Source organism: Cyrtonyx montezumae, unplaced genomic scaffold, assembly GCF_038088225.1.
Source record: "Cyrtonyx montezumae isolate F1298 unplaced genomic scaffold, pur_monq_1.0 scaffold_4, whole genome shotgun sequence".
NCBI classification, from domain to species: domain Eukaryota; kingdom Metazoa; phylum Chordata; class Aves; order Galliformes; family Odontophoridae; genus Cyrtonyx; species Cyrtonyx montezumae.
The window spans coordinates 16,774,856-16,792,784 of NW_027072045.1; the positions used below are offsets into that span (position 1 = coordinate 16,774,856).

At 44.7% G+C, this 17,929-nt stretch overlaps 2 protein-coding genes across 3 annotated transcripts in view; both read left to right on the plus strand.

Annotated features, from left to right (window-relative positions):
• The window catches only part of TNKS2 (tankyrase 2), a 71,776-nt gene extending 61,264 nt beyond the window's left edge, over positions 1 to 10,512 (plus strand). The window contains exon 28 of the transcript XR_010622770.1: positions 10,503 to 10,512. The gene's annotated coding sequence lies outside the window, so the exon portion shown is untranslated. The remainder of the gene's footprint in view (positions 1 to 10,502) is intronic.
• TBC1D12 (TBC1 domain family member 12) overlaps positions 9,565 to 17,929 on the plus strand; it is a 36,617-nt gene continuing 28,252 nt past the window's right edge. The window contains exon 1 of one of the 2 annotated variants that reach the window (XM_065746158.1): positions 9,565 to 10,343. In XM_065746158.1, coding sequence (XP_065602230.1) covers positions 9,670 to 10,343 — 674 coding nt within the window. In that variant the 5' untranslated portion in view covers positions 9,565 to 9,669. The remainder of the gene's footprint in view (positions 10,344 to 17,929) is intronic. The other variant, XM_065746159.1, reaches the window with a different exon arrangement.

Genomic DNA, 17,929 nt, shown 5'->3' on the forward strand with positions numbered 1-17,929 from the left:
CTCCTGACTTTCTGATGTCTGGCAGGCAGGGAGCACTGCTGTAAGGCAGAGCAGCATGTAGTGCTGCCTGGAGTAGCACTGGGTTGAGTCGACTTCTAATCATCATTTAGGAGTCAGAAAAATGATTTTAATGCAATCTTTGCCCTCTCATGTCTGAACTCATGTCTGAACTCATGTCTGAACTGTTTTTAAGTTCTGCTGCACAAGAGCCAGAACTTGAACAGAGCAATGCATCCAGCTGCTCAAGTACTTTGTGACCGAGGCTGCCCGTTTTTGAAGAGGTGGGGCAGAGTAAAGAGCTTTTTTACTTTCTTGATGAACAGGAATGCAAAATACATTACACTCCTATAGCAATCACTGCCTTCATTATTCTCACCAGTGTTCAGTCTAGATCAAAGTAATCAAGATAATAACCAGAAAACTCTACAATAAAATATTATTTCATAGATTCATAGATACATTAGGTTGGAAAGGACCTACAAGATCATCTAGTCCAACCATCCTACTATCACCATCCCTACTCACTAAACTACTAAATCAAATCCCTTAGCACCTCATCTAAACACTTCTTGAACAGCGCTAGGGATGGTGCCTCAGCCACCTCCCTAGGCAGGCCATTCCAGTGCCTGACCACTCTTTCAGAGAAAAATTTTTTCCTCAAATCTAATCCAAATCTTCCCCGTCGCAACTTGTGGCCATTCCCTCTCGTCCTGTCATTATTTATCAGGGAGAAGAGGCCCACCCCATCCTCACCACAACCTCCCTTCAGGAGGTGGTAGAGTGCAATAAGGTCTCCTCTGAGCCTCCTCTTCTCCATACTAAACAATCCCAGCTCCCCCAGCCGCTCCTCATAAGACTTGTGCTCCAGACCCCTCACCAGTTTTGTTGCCCTTCTCTGAACACGCTCCAGGGCCTCAATGTCCTTCTTGTAGTGAGGGGCCCAAAACTGAACACAGTACTCGAGGTGCGGCCGTACCAGAGCTGAGTACAGGGGGATGATCACCTCCCTGCTCCTGCTGGCTACACTATTTCTAATACAGGCCAGGATGCCGTTGGCCTTCTTGGCCACCTGGGCACACTGCCGGCTCATGTTAAGCTTAGCATCAACCAACACCCCCAGGTCCTTTTCCTCTCTACATTCTTCAAGCCATTCTGCCCCAAGCCTATAGCATTGCATGGGGTTATTGTGGCCAAAGTGCAGGACCCGGTACTTGGTCTTATTGAACCTCATCCCATTGAGCTCAGCCCAGCTATTCAGCCTATCCAGATCCCTCTGAAGGGCCTCCCTACCCTCAGGCAGTTTGACACATCCTCCCAACTTGGTGTCATCTGCAAACTTACTGAGGGTACACTCAATCCCCTCATCCAGGTCATCAATAAAGATATTAAACAAGATGGGCCCCAATACTGACCCTTGGGGGACACCACTCATAACGGGACACCAGCTGGACTTAACTCCATTAACCACTACTCTGGGCATGGCCCTCCAGCCAGTTCTCCACCCAGAGAAAAGTGAACCTGTCCACACCACAGGCTGCCAGTTTCCCCAGGAGAATACTGTGGGAGACCGTGTCGAAGGCCTTGCTGAAGTCCAGGTAGACTACATCAACAGCCTTTCCCTCATCTACATGTCTGGTCACCCAGTCATAGAAGGAGATGAGGTTGGACAAGCACGACCTGCCCTTTGTGAACCCGTGCTGGCTGGGTCTGATCCCCTGATTGCCATGCACGTGCCATGTGTTCTCCCTCAGGATCATCTGCTCCATAACTTTCCCTGATACCAAGGTCAGGCTGACAGGCCTGTAGTTCCCCAGGTCTTCCTTACGGCCTTTCTTGTAGATGGGAGTCACATCGGCAAGCCTCCAATCTTGTGGGACCTCTCCAGATAACCAGGAATGCTGATGGCAGAAAGCGGCTTGGCAATCCCCTCTGCCAGCTCTCTCAGCACCCTTGGGTGGATCCCATCTTGTCCCATGGACTTGTGACAGTTCAGATGGAGGAGTAGGTCTCTGACCATCTCTGCTTGACTATTTCAAAGTCTTACATCCATATTTTCTAGGGTGCAAACATTTCATTCACTATCATTGCATTTATAAAGCCAGCTTTAAAATTAGGAAATGCAATGTATTGTATGATTCCAATAGAGGGCACACGTAGCACTTTGCTGGATTAAAATGTTCTGATAACTTCTTGTACTAACTGATGTGGCAGAATTATTGCCAAATCATATTCAGATTCCTGTATAAATTGATAATTTGTGTTCTACTTCTGGCAGAAGGTTTGGTTGGGAATGTGTCTCCTTGGTTTGTTTTACAAGATGCAAATTTCAATTTTTCACAAAATCAGTGTGTTTTTCTTACTTTGTTTTGTCTAGGTCCCCATGATGTGTAAATAGTCTTTGGATAGAAGATGCATGGTGTTTTCAGGGGCTAGACTGAAAATGGATTTTCTGTCTATATAGCATAGTGCTCAGCATTAAGAAGTGCAGATTAATCTGTACTCAAATGTATTTGACTTTAAGGATTGCAGACAGCCACAGCATTGCTTTTTGCTTTGTTTTTAGAGATTTAATGAAACAGTGCTTGCCAGCAACCTGGAAGGCTTTCTAGCTCCCAGCAGGTGTGACACACAATAGCTACTGAATTTTAGTTTTTCACAAGGACTATCTCAAGCTCTTATCATGTTAAAAGTTTGCATGTGACTACTATTGCATCTATTTGGATGATGTGGTCAGGCAACACAGAGATGAGGTGCATTTTTTTCTGTCCTGAAGACATGACCAAGCCACTGCCAGCAGTAAAGCTTGGTGCTGGGATGGGCTGGGTCCATGGAGTAACAACTATCAGGTACATGGTGTGTAAGCAAGACAGAAGTGATGCCAGAAGACAGATAAATGCCAGTTTGAAGATTCCACAAGCCTGTATTCACTCTTTCTTTGAAGATCCCACACCCCTACAACCTACCCAACTTGTATTTAGAGAGATCTTGAGATTCTTCCTGAATACTCTTTTGACAGCACAAACTTTCTATTATCTAAGCTGGCTTATTATCCCACACTGTCAAGCAATGCTAAGCCTAATTTCCATAAATTTATGGCTGGACTGTGTGTAGCATTTAAAGTGCTTGAGGACACTTACAGCAGACATGTGGGTGCTTACAGATGTGGGTACAACAATTCAGGCCTCACATCCTAATCTGACTGTCTCAGAAATTGATTTAGATTCACGTTCTTGTTCTTTATCTTCAGGGCTTCCCTATACTTCAAGCTTGTAATGACAAGATGAAGAGTTCAAAGCAAAGATAATGGTTAGTAACAACTTAGGATCTCTCTATGCTTCTGCTTCATCCTACAGGAGTCACTTGATGTAGTGTTAGCCCCAGCAGTTCTATCCACTGCTCTTCTGCTCTTCTCTAGCAAAAGTGGACACATTTTTGGTTGTTTTGTATTTGAACATAAATCATTATCTACAGTACGTACTTCTTTCCCTTTGGCAGAACATGACAAACATTTGTTGTGCTGGCTGTCTTGATGGTGTAACATGAGTTCTGGTTCTACTGGAAACCGTGTCCCTTTCAGCCCTTTTTTGACTTCACTTCTGTGCACACCCGTTCACGGAGAAGGTGGGCAGCATGATGTATGATTAGCTTTTGACACCAAGTAGGGATAAAATGAGTTATACTCTTGGAGAAATAAGAAGTGTTCCTCAGTCCTACAGTTTGAACATAGCCGTTACCTAATGGCTGTACTTAGCACTGTTAGTGCTGGATTGGGTTACCGTAGTGAGAAATAGCACAAAAACTTGCACAGTTTAACTCAGCAACGTGAGCTTTCAGTGTGATCTGGAAAATAGCTCAGGATTTGCATAGGATGCAACACTGGGTAAATACTAGGTGACATTACTGCATAGTAAATATACGTCTCTCCTTTTTTCCCACTCAGTTCTCATTCCTATCCTTCCACGGTCTCAAATGCTGCTTGTTGGTTATTAGAGATATTCAAATATTTCTTAGGAATATACTCAACAATTGGCCTTAAGAAATAATACATGTTATAAGTTTCTGTCCTTTTGCCTTTCCTGTGATTAACCGCAAGTTGTACCAGCTGAGTCTGACTGCAGCATTTCCTAAGGGCCTGTCTGCCAGCTTTGCACAGCTTAAACACAGAGCAGAAAATTGAACTTTACCCCTTCCAACCACTCCCTGTTACTTTGTTTGCCCAAGGTAAGGGAGGGCTTTTCTTTTAAGGATAAACTTATGTTTACTACTATTCAGAACCTGGCTCAGCATTCACAAACAGCACTTTGTAGATTTGCTTCTAGCTGTTCATTCATGACTGCATCATCTGGCTTCATGTGCTGCAGAACCAACAGAACTGCTAGGGATGTAAAGTAGTATGGCAAGAAAATTAAGGTATTTTCCGGCTGTATCAGTCCTTCAGCCTGATTCATTGCATTGCTACCAAAAAGCTGAGATGGTGTAACAGCAGGCAGGATTAAGAAGGTGAATGCGTGTCCAGGAGCTGGGGCAAAGGAAATTGGTGTACACACCAACATTGTGTTGGACAATTGCTCTTTCTGCTGTTTGCTCTTACACACCCTGCAACAATGTTCTCAAACTTCTGTGAAAAGTTTGAGGGCTTCCATGGCAGTCAAATCTCAAGAAGAGACAATAAAATTAATCAAAACAATTCCATCTGCATATAGTTCTAAGCCCGGTTCCATTCTCACTGAGTTCAAGAGGAAAGACTGTTTGAAGCACCGTACCATTTTTCTTAGTGGACTTCTCTTGCCACTAACTGGTGTGGATGGAAGTTTGTGGTGTTTAGGGGCTGATGTGCAGTTTCGCCAAATGTTTACAACTATTCTGTACGTGCATGTGTAACAATGGCAAGTTCAGAGTAGCATAAAATCAGATCAGCTAGATTATTCCTAATGAGTTAATATGAATATAGCTTGTGAAAAAAAAGCCCTACATTTGTAGAATGCAAAGGCAGAGTCCTGTTCTCATAATCCCCAAAGTGTATTACCACACAAATTAAAGGAATCACAATGAAACAAAACAAACAAACAAACAAACAAAAAATCCAAGTTCACATGGCAAAAAACAGAATAATCTGATTTTTATTTTTCTACTTGTATTTTATCATCCATTTAAGTGATTTTCTTAATATTAGTGATTCAGCAAGTAAACGGAGTACAAGGCTGCGACAGGAATTTGTGATAATGCTGTAATCACCATGTGGGTGGACTAACAGCTTTTTATCAATGATGTATTAGCTTTAGAAAAGTAAACAAAAAATGTATACAACTCTTGCTGTATATGACATTAGAAGTTGGCAGGAAAAGTACAAAGTAGAATCCTTGCAGCTGAACAAGCTGTCATAAAGTTATTTTCTGTTGTAGCCTGAGGACCAAGATGATATTTGAAACAGGAATACTGGGATGTCAGCTGTCTCTGGCTTTTCAGTATCTTGATGATGATACTCAGTGGGTAACAGATTAAGTCTCTATGTAGGGATGTCATCTACACAGGGTAGTTTTGCAGTGGGCAACATGGAGTTTATGTGCAAGGAGAGTCTTCCAGTGTCTGGAAAGCCTTCAAGCCCATAGCAAAGCAGTAGAAAATATAGTTTAACGCATTCCAGTGCTCAGGGAGGTTTTGTCACTCTTTGATTCACAGAAAGCATAAGCAGAAACTATCAAGGCACCACACACTGAGTTGTCTAAATTCGAATGTATAACACTTTTGAGTGTAATTTAATTCTGGGACTGCAGCACAACTGGGAATGTTCTAGGGAGAAGGCTGCAGTGTGTGGGAGCCTGCCAAACAGCATAATCTCTGAGTGTCTTAATTAATTGCTAGCTAGAGTCTGCATTGAGATCTTGTCCAGAAGGCATTGTATTAAAAGTGTGAACTGTTATTAGAGTGGAGAGTAAGGCTGTTCTTGCCAAGGCAGCATTTCCAAAGGAATAGAGACTCTGGAGTGAGCTGCCAAACAGTACAACTGTATTGCAAATAAAGAACCATCTGAAGTCTGGGGAGCCTGGGGGTATGGTTCTTCTTATATATTGATCTGAGGAAGCCATTTCATCTCCTGATTACAAAGGTAATGAAAAGGCACAGGGAAACCAGCAGATTGGTTATGTGTGTAACTTTATTGGTTAACCAGAATCTGATGCCTAGCTACATTGTTCTTTAGAAAAGAATAATGCGATGATGGACATTGGCTTAGTTTTTGTCTAGTTTGTTCCTCAGAAAATTCCTCTGTATTTTCTCAGTATTGCCAGTAGCATTGTATAAGTCTTTCCTGCAAGGACCATACACCAAGGCATGCAAAATTCATAACCGTGTATTTTTAGCGCTGCTCACAGTATACCTTGTTATAAACATTTGCAGGATTGGACCCTTTGCCTGTATACCCAGCCTCCTTGAAAACAATTGCTTGGCTTATATTAATGCAGGATATTCCTTATGCTTTAGGCCTGGGAAGAAAAAATGGCCTGTATCACTGTATTTCATAGTCAAATGAAGCAATTAGAATGAACCGATCAAAATGGAAACCATAATTAAAACTAGTGACCTAGAACTATGTTAATTATATTAGAGATATGTGACATTTTCTAATTGTCCAGACCTTTGAAAGAGTGCAGTGATAGACAGGAGCTATTCCTAACATGGGAGTGTACTGAAAGGTCAGCTGTCAAAAACAGACAAGGATGCAGGCATGTCTAGTTCTGTGCTGCCTGTGTATTTACCAGCCCCGAAGGCGTCGGGGCTGGGTCACTGCAGCACACCATAAATCTTTGGAACAAGAGGCAGGGTTTCAGTTTGTGTAAGTCCCTGAGTAAGGAGTATAGAGAAGCCTGGCTTGTTTCTTACGCAATACTTCAATTGTAAACTCTTTGGAGAAAAGTCTGCCTGCGTTATTTATTCATACAGTCTCACCCAGTGGAGAATTGCTTATATGGAACTTCCATGTGTGCTTTGTGACATAAAATAATTAAACCAGTGATGATTGCTTCTTTTCTCTTTCACTGACTAAAAGTGAAAACAAATGAGCCAAGTTCATTTGTTACTTAGCTCTTGTCTCATATGCATTCCCTTGCTACCTTCCCACAAATGGCATCTCACTCACAGCTAAGGTAGAAAAGGTGCTCTTTTCTTTTAGTGATCCAAAACACCTGGAGTATCTTTTCCAGGGTTAAGATATTTTATAAATTGAGTTCCTGCAGAAGAGTTCTTAGCACAGGAAAAACAGTTCAGCTTCATGATTACGTGGTGTGACTCGCTCTTTCTTTACGGGCTTCTGTTTGGTAAAGTTTCCTCTTTCATAGTGGTCACCTTAGAGAGCCAGAAGCACAAAGGATATTATTACAAGCAAGTTGCCCTAGTCAGTTTGAGGACAATATTCAGCTAAGCTGCTATTTCCTTTTCACTAACAAATTATGCTATTTCTTGTCTAAAACACTGGATACTAGGAGTTAGAACTGTAGAATAAACAATGCAATTCTTAATAGTATTGGGAAACAGCACAGTTACATTGTGGTGTGGTTAACGTAGTATCTCATGTCACAATTTCTTCCATGTCAGTAAAGACAGGAGGCACCCATCTTTACTCTGACCAATCATTTTCAACTACAGCCATAGAATAATCTCTTTCTGTTGTGATGATTCACCTCTTTGGGAATCTTGCCCTAAACTGAATCAGAGAAACGATCTAGATTTTTCATTTTCTGAAGCAGATCTTTTCACAGATCTGTAACAATTGCAGCATGGGACTGCATTCTCACAAGGCTCAAAATATGTTCCTTCACTCCTAGTCATTATTGTAGGATTTTCTGCCATCCTGCTTTTAAAATTCCAGGCTTTGTAACCACCTGTGTGCTGTTGAGTCCCCAGCTCTCCTTGTGCTTTGCTGATGACCCTCTACAGACTCTGGATTACCTGCTCACCCTGCTCTGCCACACCACATCAAGCTGGTTGCTCAGAGATGTGTGCTCACTTCTGTCAATTACTGCCTTGACTTTCATAGACCTGACGAAAAGTTGTTTGTTTCAGTAACAGCTGGGTGGGAACCATATAATTCATATCACTGCGAACACCCTCTGTACTTTCTTAGTTACATAAAAAAGAGAGGCAACACAACCCTTCCATCTAATAGTAACACTATTTTATGCTTTATATAACATTTTCCCTCTTTCAGAAAGATAATGGAAATCATAATACATATTTTACAAGATCAGAACTGAGGCATTAAGATGAAGTAAGTTGTCAGTGTTCACATAAAATCAGTGGAAGCTAAGAATATATAGCTTTTGTGTTCTGATGCTAGGCTATGCAACCAGTGAATCACAGGATTGACAATTTCTGGAAAGTACAAGATGGAACTTCATAATCTTTGTTAGTTTCTATATTTCAACATACAGGATTGATTTGAATACTAAATAGTTTTCTGGAAATGTGTTGAAAAATACATAAAAATCTGTCCGTCTAGCAAGTCCTTAAGGTGAGAATCAGTGCTAATCACTGAACTGTTAGGAACAACTTGCTGTCCTTTGGAATCTCTATTGTAGTTGCCAACAATCTCAGTTGCATTGACTGAAATAAGTCATCCTAAGCCAATCCTGCGCAACAATCTCGGTGCCAGTCTTCGCTTTGCTTAGCATCTTGTACTGTATTGCCAGTTCTGCATTAAAATCTTGGTTTTCTTAGATAATAGCAGTATATTCAGGAGTGACACTTCTATACAGCATCCCAGTTAAACAATGAACTCCATTGAAAATATGCACAACACACTCTGAATCTCCGAGTGCTCGTTTAAACCCAAAATCTACTCTAATCAAGGCAGCTGGTACAGAATGAGCTCTTGGATAATTCATAGTTTATTTATTCACATTGCATCCACCATTTCCTTGCTTATGTGGCATACAGTGCTGCTGTGTCTTCACAACAATTCACTTTATATCACATTGCCCAGAGTAACAATGAACATACAGACAATAAATGAAATCACTGTTGGTTCCTTGTTTCTGTGTTCCAAGTCTGCAGCTTGAGATGGGTAAAATACTATTCAGAACTTTTATTTTTTTCTCCTATGAGAAAGAGGATACTGTACTAATTTATTTTTCTCTGCGAGAAGCAGTGGGAAGCACAGGTACAGTGCTGCCTTCACGTGTCTGCTAACCTCCACATTCCTGCTGCTAACCGGGGGAAGCTGTGAAATCCCATCGCGGCTCCAGAGACAATTCACCCTACGTCCTCACAGTACGCATCCTATTTCTCTTTTCTCTCCCCACCTCCTCCTCTCCAAAAGCTCAAGGTCACTCCAACTATCTTCTTAAGGAGACAAGGGAAAGAAACAAGAACTGCGAGCCGGCGGCAGAGCCCGCCCCGGCGCGTCCCGCCGCGCTGAGCGGAGCGCTGCCGGGGGAGGGCGCTCTCCGCGCGTCCCCTCTCTATGGTGACCCCACTAGGGGCGGGCCCCGCGCCTGCGCCTTGCGGGTTCGCTGCCCCCCCCCGCCGAGGCCGCGGATCCGGGCGCAGAGCGGCGGCTGTCAGCGGTCGCGGCGCCGCCGGTGCTGAGGAGCGCGCCCCGCCCCGCCCCCCTCGGCCCCCGCCGCGCCGCGGGGGGGCTGCGCCGCCGGCACCTGCGGGGCTCCGCGGCGGCAAATGGTGGGGCCGGACGATGGCGGAGCTCCGGGCGGCGCGGCCGTGCTTCCCGCGGGCCGGCGGGAGGCGGCGGCGGAGCAGGAGGCGGCGGCGGAGGAGGAGGAGGACGGGGAGCGGGATGGGAGCCGGGGCCTGAGCGGCGGGCCGGCGGCGGGGCGGGAGCGGCTGCTGCAGCGGTACCTGGCGGCGCTGGGCCCGGCGGCGGGCGGGAGGCGCTGCCCCGAGAAGGCCGCCAACGGGGCCGCCTGCGCCGTGGGGCCCCGCGGGAGGATGACCAACGGGGACGCCGGCTTCCTGCTGCCGGGCGGGCCGCCGCCTCGGGAGGAGGATGAGGAGGAGGAGGAGGGCGAGGAAGCGAAGCTGCACAACGGGGGCTTTCTCCTCTGCCCGACCGGCCCGGGGGGCGGCACCGCCGCGGGCACGGCGTTAGAAGAGCCGCTACGGAGCTGCTGCCTGCGGGGCGAGGCGGGAGGCAGCCCCCCGAGCGGCCCCGCCGCTGCCCCCGCCTTCACGGACGTGAGTCTGAACTCTCGCAACACGTACGAAGTGAGCCGCCGCCTCAGCGCCCCGGAGCACCTGCCCCCCGCCCCGGAGCCGCCGCAGGAGCCGGCCGACAGGGCCCGGCGGGCGGGCATCGCCGGCGCCGGGAGCAGCTTGGCCGAGTTCTTCAGCAGGTACGGCCGGGAGGGCCGCCCCGGGCCCTGGGCCGCGGCTTAGCCCCGCGGGGACCGGCGGTTGAGGTGCTGTCACAGCTGTGGAGCCCGTACGCTTGCATCGGAGTCTGCTGCGTGCACCAGGGCACTGTGCTGTCTGGGTGTACTTAGTCGTATTAGTGGTTAGGGGCTAAAGTGGAACTCTCTCTGTCATAGCTCTTCATCGTGCCGTGCAGGAGATGTATCCGTCTCGGCTGTGGTAATTTACAGCACGCTCTGTTTGACTTGCCTTAGAGATGGGAGCTAACATTTCCTGGTTTCTGTTAGTTCTTGTGCTCTCCCAGACCCCTGGTCTTTAGCTGTTGTGTGATAGTTGCTCTGACAGCACAGAGGGTCATCGGGTTGTCAGAAGAGAAAATAAGATTAAATTTACTGACTGAAAGTAATTGATGTAGAATACCAGTGAGTATCAAGGCATAATCCCAAACAGAAACAGGTCACTTTTGCCTGCTATCACAAAAGCAAAGAGGTGGGATCCTTACTGAGCAAAGTGATCACAGCTGTGATGCCTCTGCTTTGTGCTGTGTGGACTACGAGTTGGTCCCTTGTTCCCACTGTTTCCTGTGAGTGTTCTTCCTCCCATCCTCTCCCCTTTTTTTCCCCCACTTTCTGTGTGCTGTGGTATGTTGCCTTCCTTTTGCCTCCTTGCTGCTTTTTGCTCCAGAGCAATGGCTTAATGAGCTTCTGGAGAACTTTGTCTCCTAGAAAAAGCAGGAGTCAGCATGCCACGGAAGTTGCTGTCAGCAGGCAGGGACACTTGCAGTTTTCGCTGTATTATCCAAAGAAGTTTAATTGCATCTGTTGTGGCAGAAGCCAGAGCAGTGACGCCGCAATGAAGGATGGGGTTGCAGGGAGCTGTTCTGTAGCCTCTTACTGGCCCCACTGGCTGCACTGGGTGAGTGGTGCTGGTCTCAGAGACTGCTTCCAGCTCTGCATATGTGTTGGTGAAAGTGCTGCATTTAGATCTGATCACATCTGGGCAGCCACAGTGAGATTCATTAATGAAATCCAGCTCCAGTTTTTTTTACTATTTTTTTTAAAGAAGCCCAGGCTTCTCGTCCTTGATAGTCTTGTGTGCAGAGTAACATGAGTTTCTGTTCTCGATTGCTTGAAAAAGTGATAATAAAACTTTATTTTCATAACTTTTGGAGGTTGTCAGTTCTTCTGACCTTCTGATATTTTAAAAGCCTGGACTTCTCACTTTCTTAAAGTGCTCAGGTTCTTTTGAAACCATGGTTGCCATTGTGAGTGGGTTTCTCTCTGGTTCTTTACAAAGAGAACTTTGCCTTGACTCTTAGCAATAGGGACTGTATTTGTTGTAAATCCCAATGCTCACCTCTTGTGAACTTTCCCCACAGGTGATTGCTGAATGTTTAAATCAGCACGGAGCCATAAATGCTGTTGTTATCCTGAACTTTAGATTGCAACATGTGGCAGTGTCCTATGAAAGGTCTTTGTTAAGAGGGAAGCTTGCTTCTGCTTTGTCTGGGCACACATTTTTCTCAACATTGGAGAAAATGTGTGGGCTGTGCTAAGTGCAGGTGTGTCTTGTATAGCACTCTTCACGTTTGTAATGCTCTTTGTCTAGTTTACAAGCTGTCTGAAATTCAATAGCTCCTATTTTTTTCCCAATAACTGTAATTATATGGCCCTTTCTTTTAATAAGTGGGCTTCTCTTGCTGCTGTTTCGTTAAGAACTGTGGGAAGGCAAGGAAGAAGAGTCTGCATGAAAGCTCTGTGTTGTAACTGCCTGACCAGATGAACTCCCCTGCCATGGCAGATCTGGGTTAGGAGGCCGTTCTCTCCAGCTGCTTATTTCCATCTCCTTAGCTATCAGCCTGCTCTGCAGCTCACTGAAATGATCTGTGTTCAGTCTTTGTGTCGCTGAGCTGGAGGAGAAGCCACTGAGGGGAGGCAGGGAGGAGCGGGCAGCTGAGCACAAAGAACTTCATGCATGGTTCTGCTGCAGGGAGAGTGCCTGTGCCCTCCAGGTGGAGGGGAACTTTCCCACTATCTCAGAGTAATTGTTACTGACAAGGCTTGCGGGTATTTTTCAGTAAGTGTGGGGTGTAGAATTTCCTCCCAGGGTCTTATCTTGTTTCCATGCCAAATTACTAATCCTATCAAGTCAATGCTAACAGCTTTTTCATGGAAAATAAGTTTCTTCTGTCTTTCTATTCTACTTTTTATTCTCTCAGTGTATGAAGCGGGATGACTCTCAGTAGGGTGTGTGGAGCAGGGTGCAGTGGCAAGGCCCCTCGTCTCTACTGTCCTACTGCCATGGTCGGGTGGCTTCTGGAGGATCACCTCTTGCTGCTTTGTATTCCTGCATAGGGTTCACAGCACAGCTGTGTAAAGGCACTGCTCTGAGCTCTGTGATCTTGCATAGCAGCTTAGAAGTGTGGCATTCTCTTAGGTTATTCAGCTGCTTTTAGGTGGTCCCAGTGGCTTACTGCTGAGCACAGAATAATTCATTGGACGGTAGAATTAAGGCAGAGATGATTACCTTGACTGCAGATCCTTTTAAAGGTGATTTTACTTCACTTTTCACGTGCATGTGCCAGGCATTTTCTCAGCTCGTGCAGCTGTTGTTCCTTCCTGAAATGTACATACCTGGTAGCTGACAGAGCTCCTGATTGCTTTCTGATCCCTGAGTTCAAAGCTTAATGTTGACAACAGCAGTGGTTCAGCCTTTGTTGCTGTAAAGCACAATTTTTCCAAATGCTGTTTTCCAGGATTAATCTAACAAGCTTTTCTTTTCCTGATAAAATCGCGAAGAACTCGAATTGAAATTACCACTGCTGGTAGGTCTTCAGAATTTGTGGTGAGCTGCAGTTCCATGGGGCTGCAAAAACATGTATGGTGTTGGCATACATACGTTTATAGAAACTGCCATTGGTCTCATCCTTACTTCCTCACTCAGAACTGCTGCACTTTCTGCCCAGCAGTCCTGAAAAATCTCTTTGGAGATTGTAAGAAGCTGAATGGAGTCGATGTATGTAGGAACAAAGAACTGAGAAATAGCTCAAGCCCACTTGTTTTTCCCTTTTTGTAAACACAGTTTTGTGATTCATTCAGTAGATAGTTCTTAAAAAGATTAGCAGCTTGTGGCTTGGAAAAATGTCCTTGACAGGGTCTATAGGGGCTGCAGAACAGTTTGCTCCTCTGTGCAGTGTTGCTCACGTGCTGCAGAGCTGTAACTCGCTGTCAGTTGGTATGAAGTGGCACTTACAGCTCTTTGAACTATCAGACATACCTCATGTACAATTGCATCTTGTGAAAGTTTAATAGAGAACTGATAGGTCTATTTGTATGCAGAGATTTTCTGGTTCATAAATGGCTACAGATCTGCAGGGAAAGCACACTGTGGGGTTTGGGTCAAAAAAGAATCGAGTGGAATGTGAACTGTCCTTGCTGCCCCAGATCTTCCGACCCTTCTGTCTGTGTAAAGATCAAAGAACTGATTTGATGGGGTTTCACAGTGATTAATTTATATTCATGTATTGCCTTTACATTAGTTCTTGTTGTCATCCTGAAAGACTTGGGTTTTCTTTTTCTGTCAGACCTGAGGGATGGGGTGAGAGAGAAAGGGAATGAGGATTACAGAGCTTCAAGGAAATATAATGGCAGCGTTTCAGAAGGAGAGATGACAGGAAAAGGGGTTAAGGGACTGAAACAAAGCTTGCCCCCAGGAATTGTGCAGGTGTTCTTCACCCTTCTGTTTCTGTCAGACCTAGTTTATCGTTTGCTGTAGTTGTTACTGTAACTGAAGTGACCAAGCAGATGCTTACAACTGATGAGAACTACAGCTGCCTGGAGGAAGTGGGGAAGAGCAACTGATTCCAGATCTTAAAAGAATCACTGTCACTTCAACCACCATTCTTTTTCGTTGAGTTAGAGACATATTCAATTTCTTAGAACTAAGAAGAAGCATTCATATAATCAACATGTAATTTTTTCCATAGCTTCTTCACTCGCTGTTCACTAAGAACACAGTTGTGCTGACATGGTGGTCGGTTTATGTCTTTCAGTCATATGAATAACAGATAATGGAAACCAAAGTAAATGCAGTCCCCAGTGTAAGATAAACAGTAGTAAACATTTCAGCTCCAAACTCTGCTAATAACTGCACACATAGAAAACTTTACCAGAATCGTATGATTTTCTTACTATGTGTGTAAAGGCTCTCCACAAGTGTCCTCCTGTAGCAAAGCTACCTAAGTGACAGCAGCCTTGTTCTTATGAGTGAACTAATTCCAAGCAGCTTAAGAAAACAAACAAGCTCTCAAGGTCTGTGAGTTGAAAATAGCTGTTAGACAGTTTCACTCCCAGGCCTTGTGTTATATAGTTTTTAAAGGGTGTTTTCTTCCTGAAAAACAAGAGCAACAGGTGTTTTAGATGCAGCAATACAGCATCCTTAGACAAGTCTAAGGATGCTGTATTGCTACAGCATTTGTCTGCAGCCTGTCATATTTTACTAAAAAGGTAGCTAAAGAGATCACACATAAGACCTTGTTGCTGTAGGAATAATCTTTATTAGTTTAAGCTCCCAAAATATGCTCTCCTGGTAAACAGTGTAATGCTTTTAGTACAGGTGTTTGCACTGGGAGTCTCGTAATCAGGATTTTTCCTGGAGTCAGTTTTCTTATTCTAACTGTTCAATTATTCAGTATGATACTTGTCTCAGTTGCTTAAGACTAAAAAAGGAACCTAATGTTGTAGGTCACGTTTTATTCACGTGGATGGAAAGGTTGTTATCCTTCCCATCAATTTCTTGGGACTGTTGAGATGTTCATGATACAAAGCCCACCCCTTTTTTATGTCCCTTACTGATGTTTGCTCTTCAGCTGGGTAGAGACTTTTTTTTTCTTTTTTAGGTGATAGGCAGTGCTTTAAGCTTTCTTGGGGTCCTAATGGCACTGTACTTTTCAGTCCGTTTATTATTACTTCCTAAGGAAGTGAAACTGCTTGATGCTGCAGCCTGGTAGCCAGGTTTGTCACACTTCACTGAGACACAGAGGACTCGAATAGAAAGATCCTACATTTTGAGTGAAGACTTGGTGGAAGGAAAAAGCCTGTTGCTGATGGGCAGTGCATTGGCAGCAGCTGTGCAGAGCACAGCACTTTTGGCCCCGCGCTGGGGTAGCGGTGTGAGTTGTGGGTGCATGCTCTGTGGGTGGACTTCTGACTTCAGTGAGGGGAAAACTCATACCTTTAGACTGTGGAAGGAAGCTCTTGGCAATTTTTTCAACCAGCGTCAAGGTATTTCTATGTTAAGTCATGTTGAGTTTCTGTTTTGCATTGGAAATCTTTATTTAATGTGCTCTCAAGTAAGTGAGAATGTCTCCCCTGTACAGATCACATTAATAAATCTGCTTCAGTAGCTCTGATCTAAACAAACTTCCTGAAGGCCAGCCATGGGAACAAGCAAACAAAGCAAATGGTTTCTTTACTCCTTGTGCTCCAGACAGAGATGTGCAGAGATTAACGAAACATTTACATAGCCCTTCTGCTTCTGCTGGAGGCACAGGAAACCAGGCTTGCTGCTGCTGTCCACTCTGTCACCAGGGTCTGGTTTTTAGACACGATGGGAGAAGGGTGACTAGCACACCGAGCTCTTATGCTGCTTCTCTGCTTTCTGCACCAGGGGAGGCTCGGCCTTGGCCAGGTCTCAGCCCTAGCAAAGCTCAGTTCTCTCTGTGTTGCTTCAGTTCCTAGAACAGCCATCAGTATAGGATTTTCTCTGTGCTGCTGCTAGGCATTAATGAAGATGTTTATATGCTGGATACCAGAATAACTTGCCAGATAAACAAGCTATCAACTACCAAAGGTATCAAAGGTATTTGTAGCAGTCAATGGGAAGTGGAGCAGGCTGCAGAGCACAAAGTATCTCTGGTTTGATGTAAACTTTAGGTGTTGCCCAGGTGGCTTGGTGCTCCTGCTGTTCTGTAGGCTGCTGGGGGCAGCCTGGGGAGCATCTTGCTCATTTTGTAAAGCAGTCGTCAGGTGATACTGAAAGGAATCATTTGTGTGTTTTAATGTAAGAAGTATAACAGATCAAAAATGTATTCTTGCATTCTGTAATATTTATTTAACATCATTGTTTTAGTGTTAATTATATATGTTGTGAATTGCTAAGTGCACTAGAAATCTGGTATATTTATTGGCAACAAATCACAATAGCATGTTGCAGCACTAATTGCACAGTCCAGTTAGTGACAGGCCCTCCCTGGGATTGGAGTGGGAGGCTGTTGGCCAAGGCTGAGCCAGGCTGCTGGGAGCAGGAAGCACCATGAGCTCAGGTGCAGTCCTTGATATGATGTTGTCCTGTGCTGAACTTGAATCACAGATCTGCATGCTTTGTCAGAGGCTTGAGACATCTCACCTTTGTCATGAAAATGTATCTTGGATGGACTGTTTGGACTTCAGTATAGTGCCTGTGTTGGTTGATGATAAAGCTGTTGACTGCCTTAATGAAAATGAGTCACAATGAGAACGGTTTTAGGTAGTTTTGCCCCGTTAGGTTGTCCTTAGAGACATTTTGGTGAATGAATATAAGAATTTCTGTTGTCAGAGAGCTGAGGGAATGCCTCTTCCCTGCTGCTGGTACCTATCTTATCATCCTCTATGAGCTGCAGGAGCTCATCAAGCTAGGGACTGACAAATATGATTGACTTTGTGGGATGAGTGGAATGGGGTGAATTGACTTGTAAAGTATGGAGTGTGTGGGGATGGATGCAGCAGATGAATATTGGACATCACTGATAAAGGAAGAGAAGGGGCTTCCCCTTAGTGGAGCTGAAACAGCTGTGCTGTAGGACAGGTAGGGAAAGGGCTCTTACTCTTGTAATGCTGTTTTGTTCAGGGCTTGTTGATGGTTAACCAGCTGTGGCTTGGTAGGAATATGTTTTCTTGTTCATTCAAGAAATAACTATTGGAACTCAACTAGGAGGTAAAAGTTCTCCATGTGTTGCAGCTCTGTGATCTGGGATTTTGAGTTTGACTACATAGGCAAGTGATAATTATGGTTACAAAATATTAACCGTGGAATTTGTCAGGTATAATGTCTGAAGAGCTGCTGAGCTGCCTGATTAAATACAAAGGTGATAGAGGACCTTGTCACACAGCTATGTTTTGCTAGCTCACTTGGAAATAATTGTGAGGCTGCAGTGGTCATCTTCCTTTACTCTTTTTGTACTTGGGCATCCAGAAATTCACCTTCTGCTACCTGTGTTCCTGACTACTTGAGCCTGTTTATAAAGTTGACCCGTGCAAACACCTCTTTGTTAGAAGGATAATTCAGACTTCTAAAACACCATTTGCCAGTGAGCATTCTGGACAGAGGGTGTTCTGCAGTATTGCTAAACACTGCATACTCATAAAACTTCTGAAATGTTCTTGTGTCTGTAATAAAACCTTTTGCTACCAGAGCTGGTAAATCCACTTGGGGACTGGTATCAGCCATGAGGAACCTGAGTGGTTCAGCTGATTAAATTTGGGCTCCTCAGGGCGGTTCCGTGGTGATTTGTTTGTCTAGGTGTCCTGAG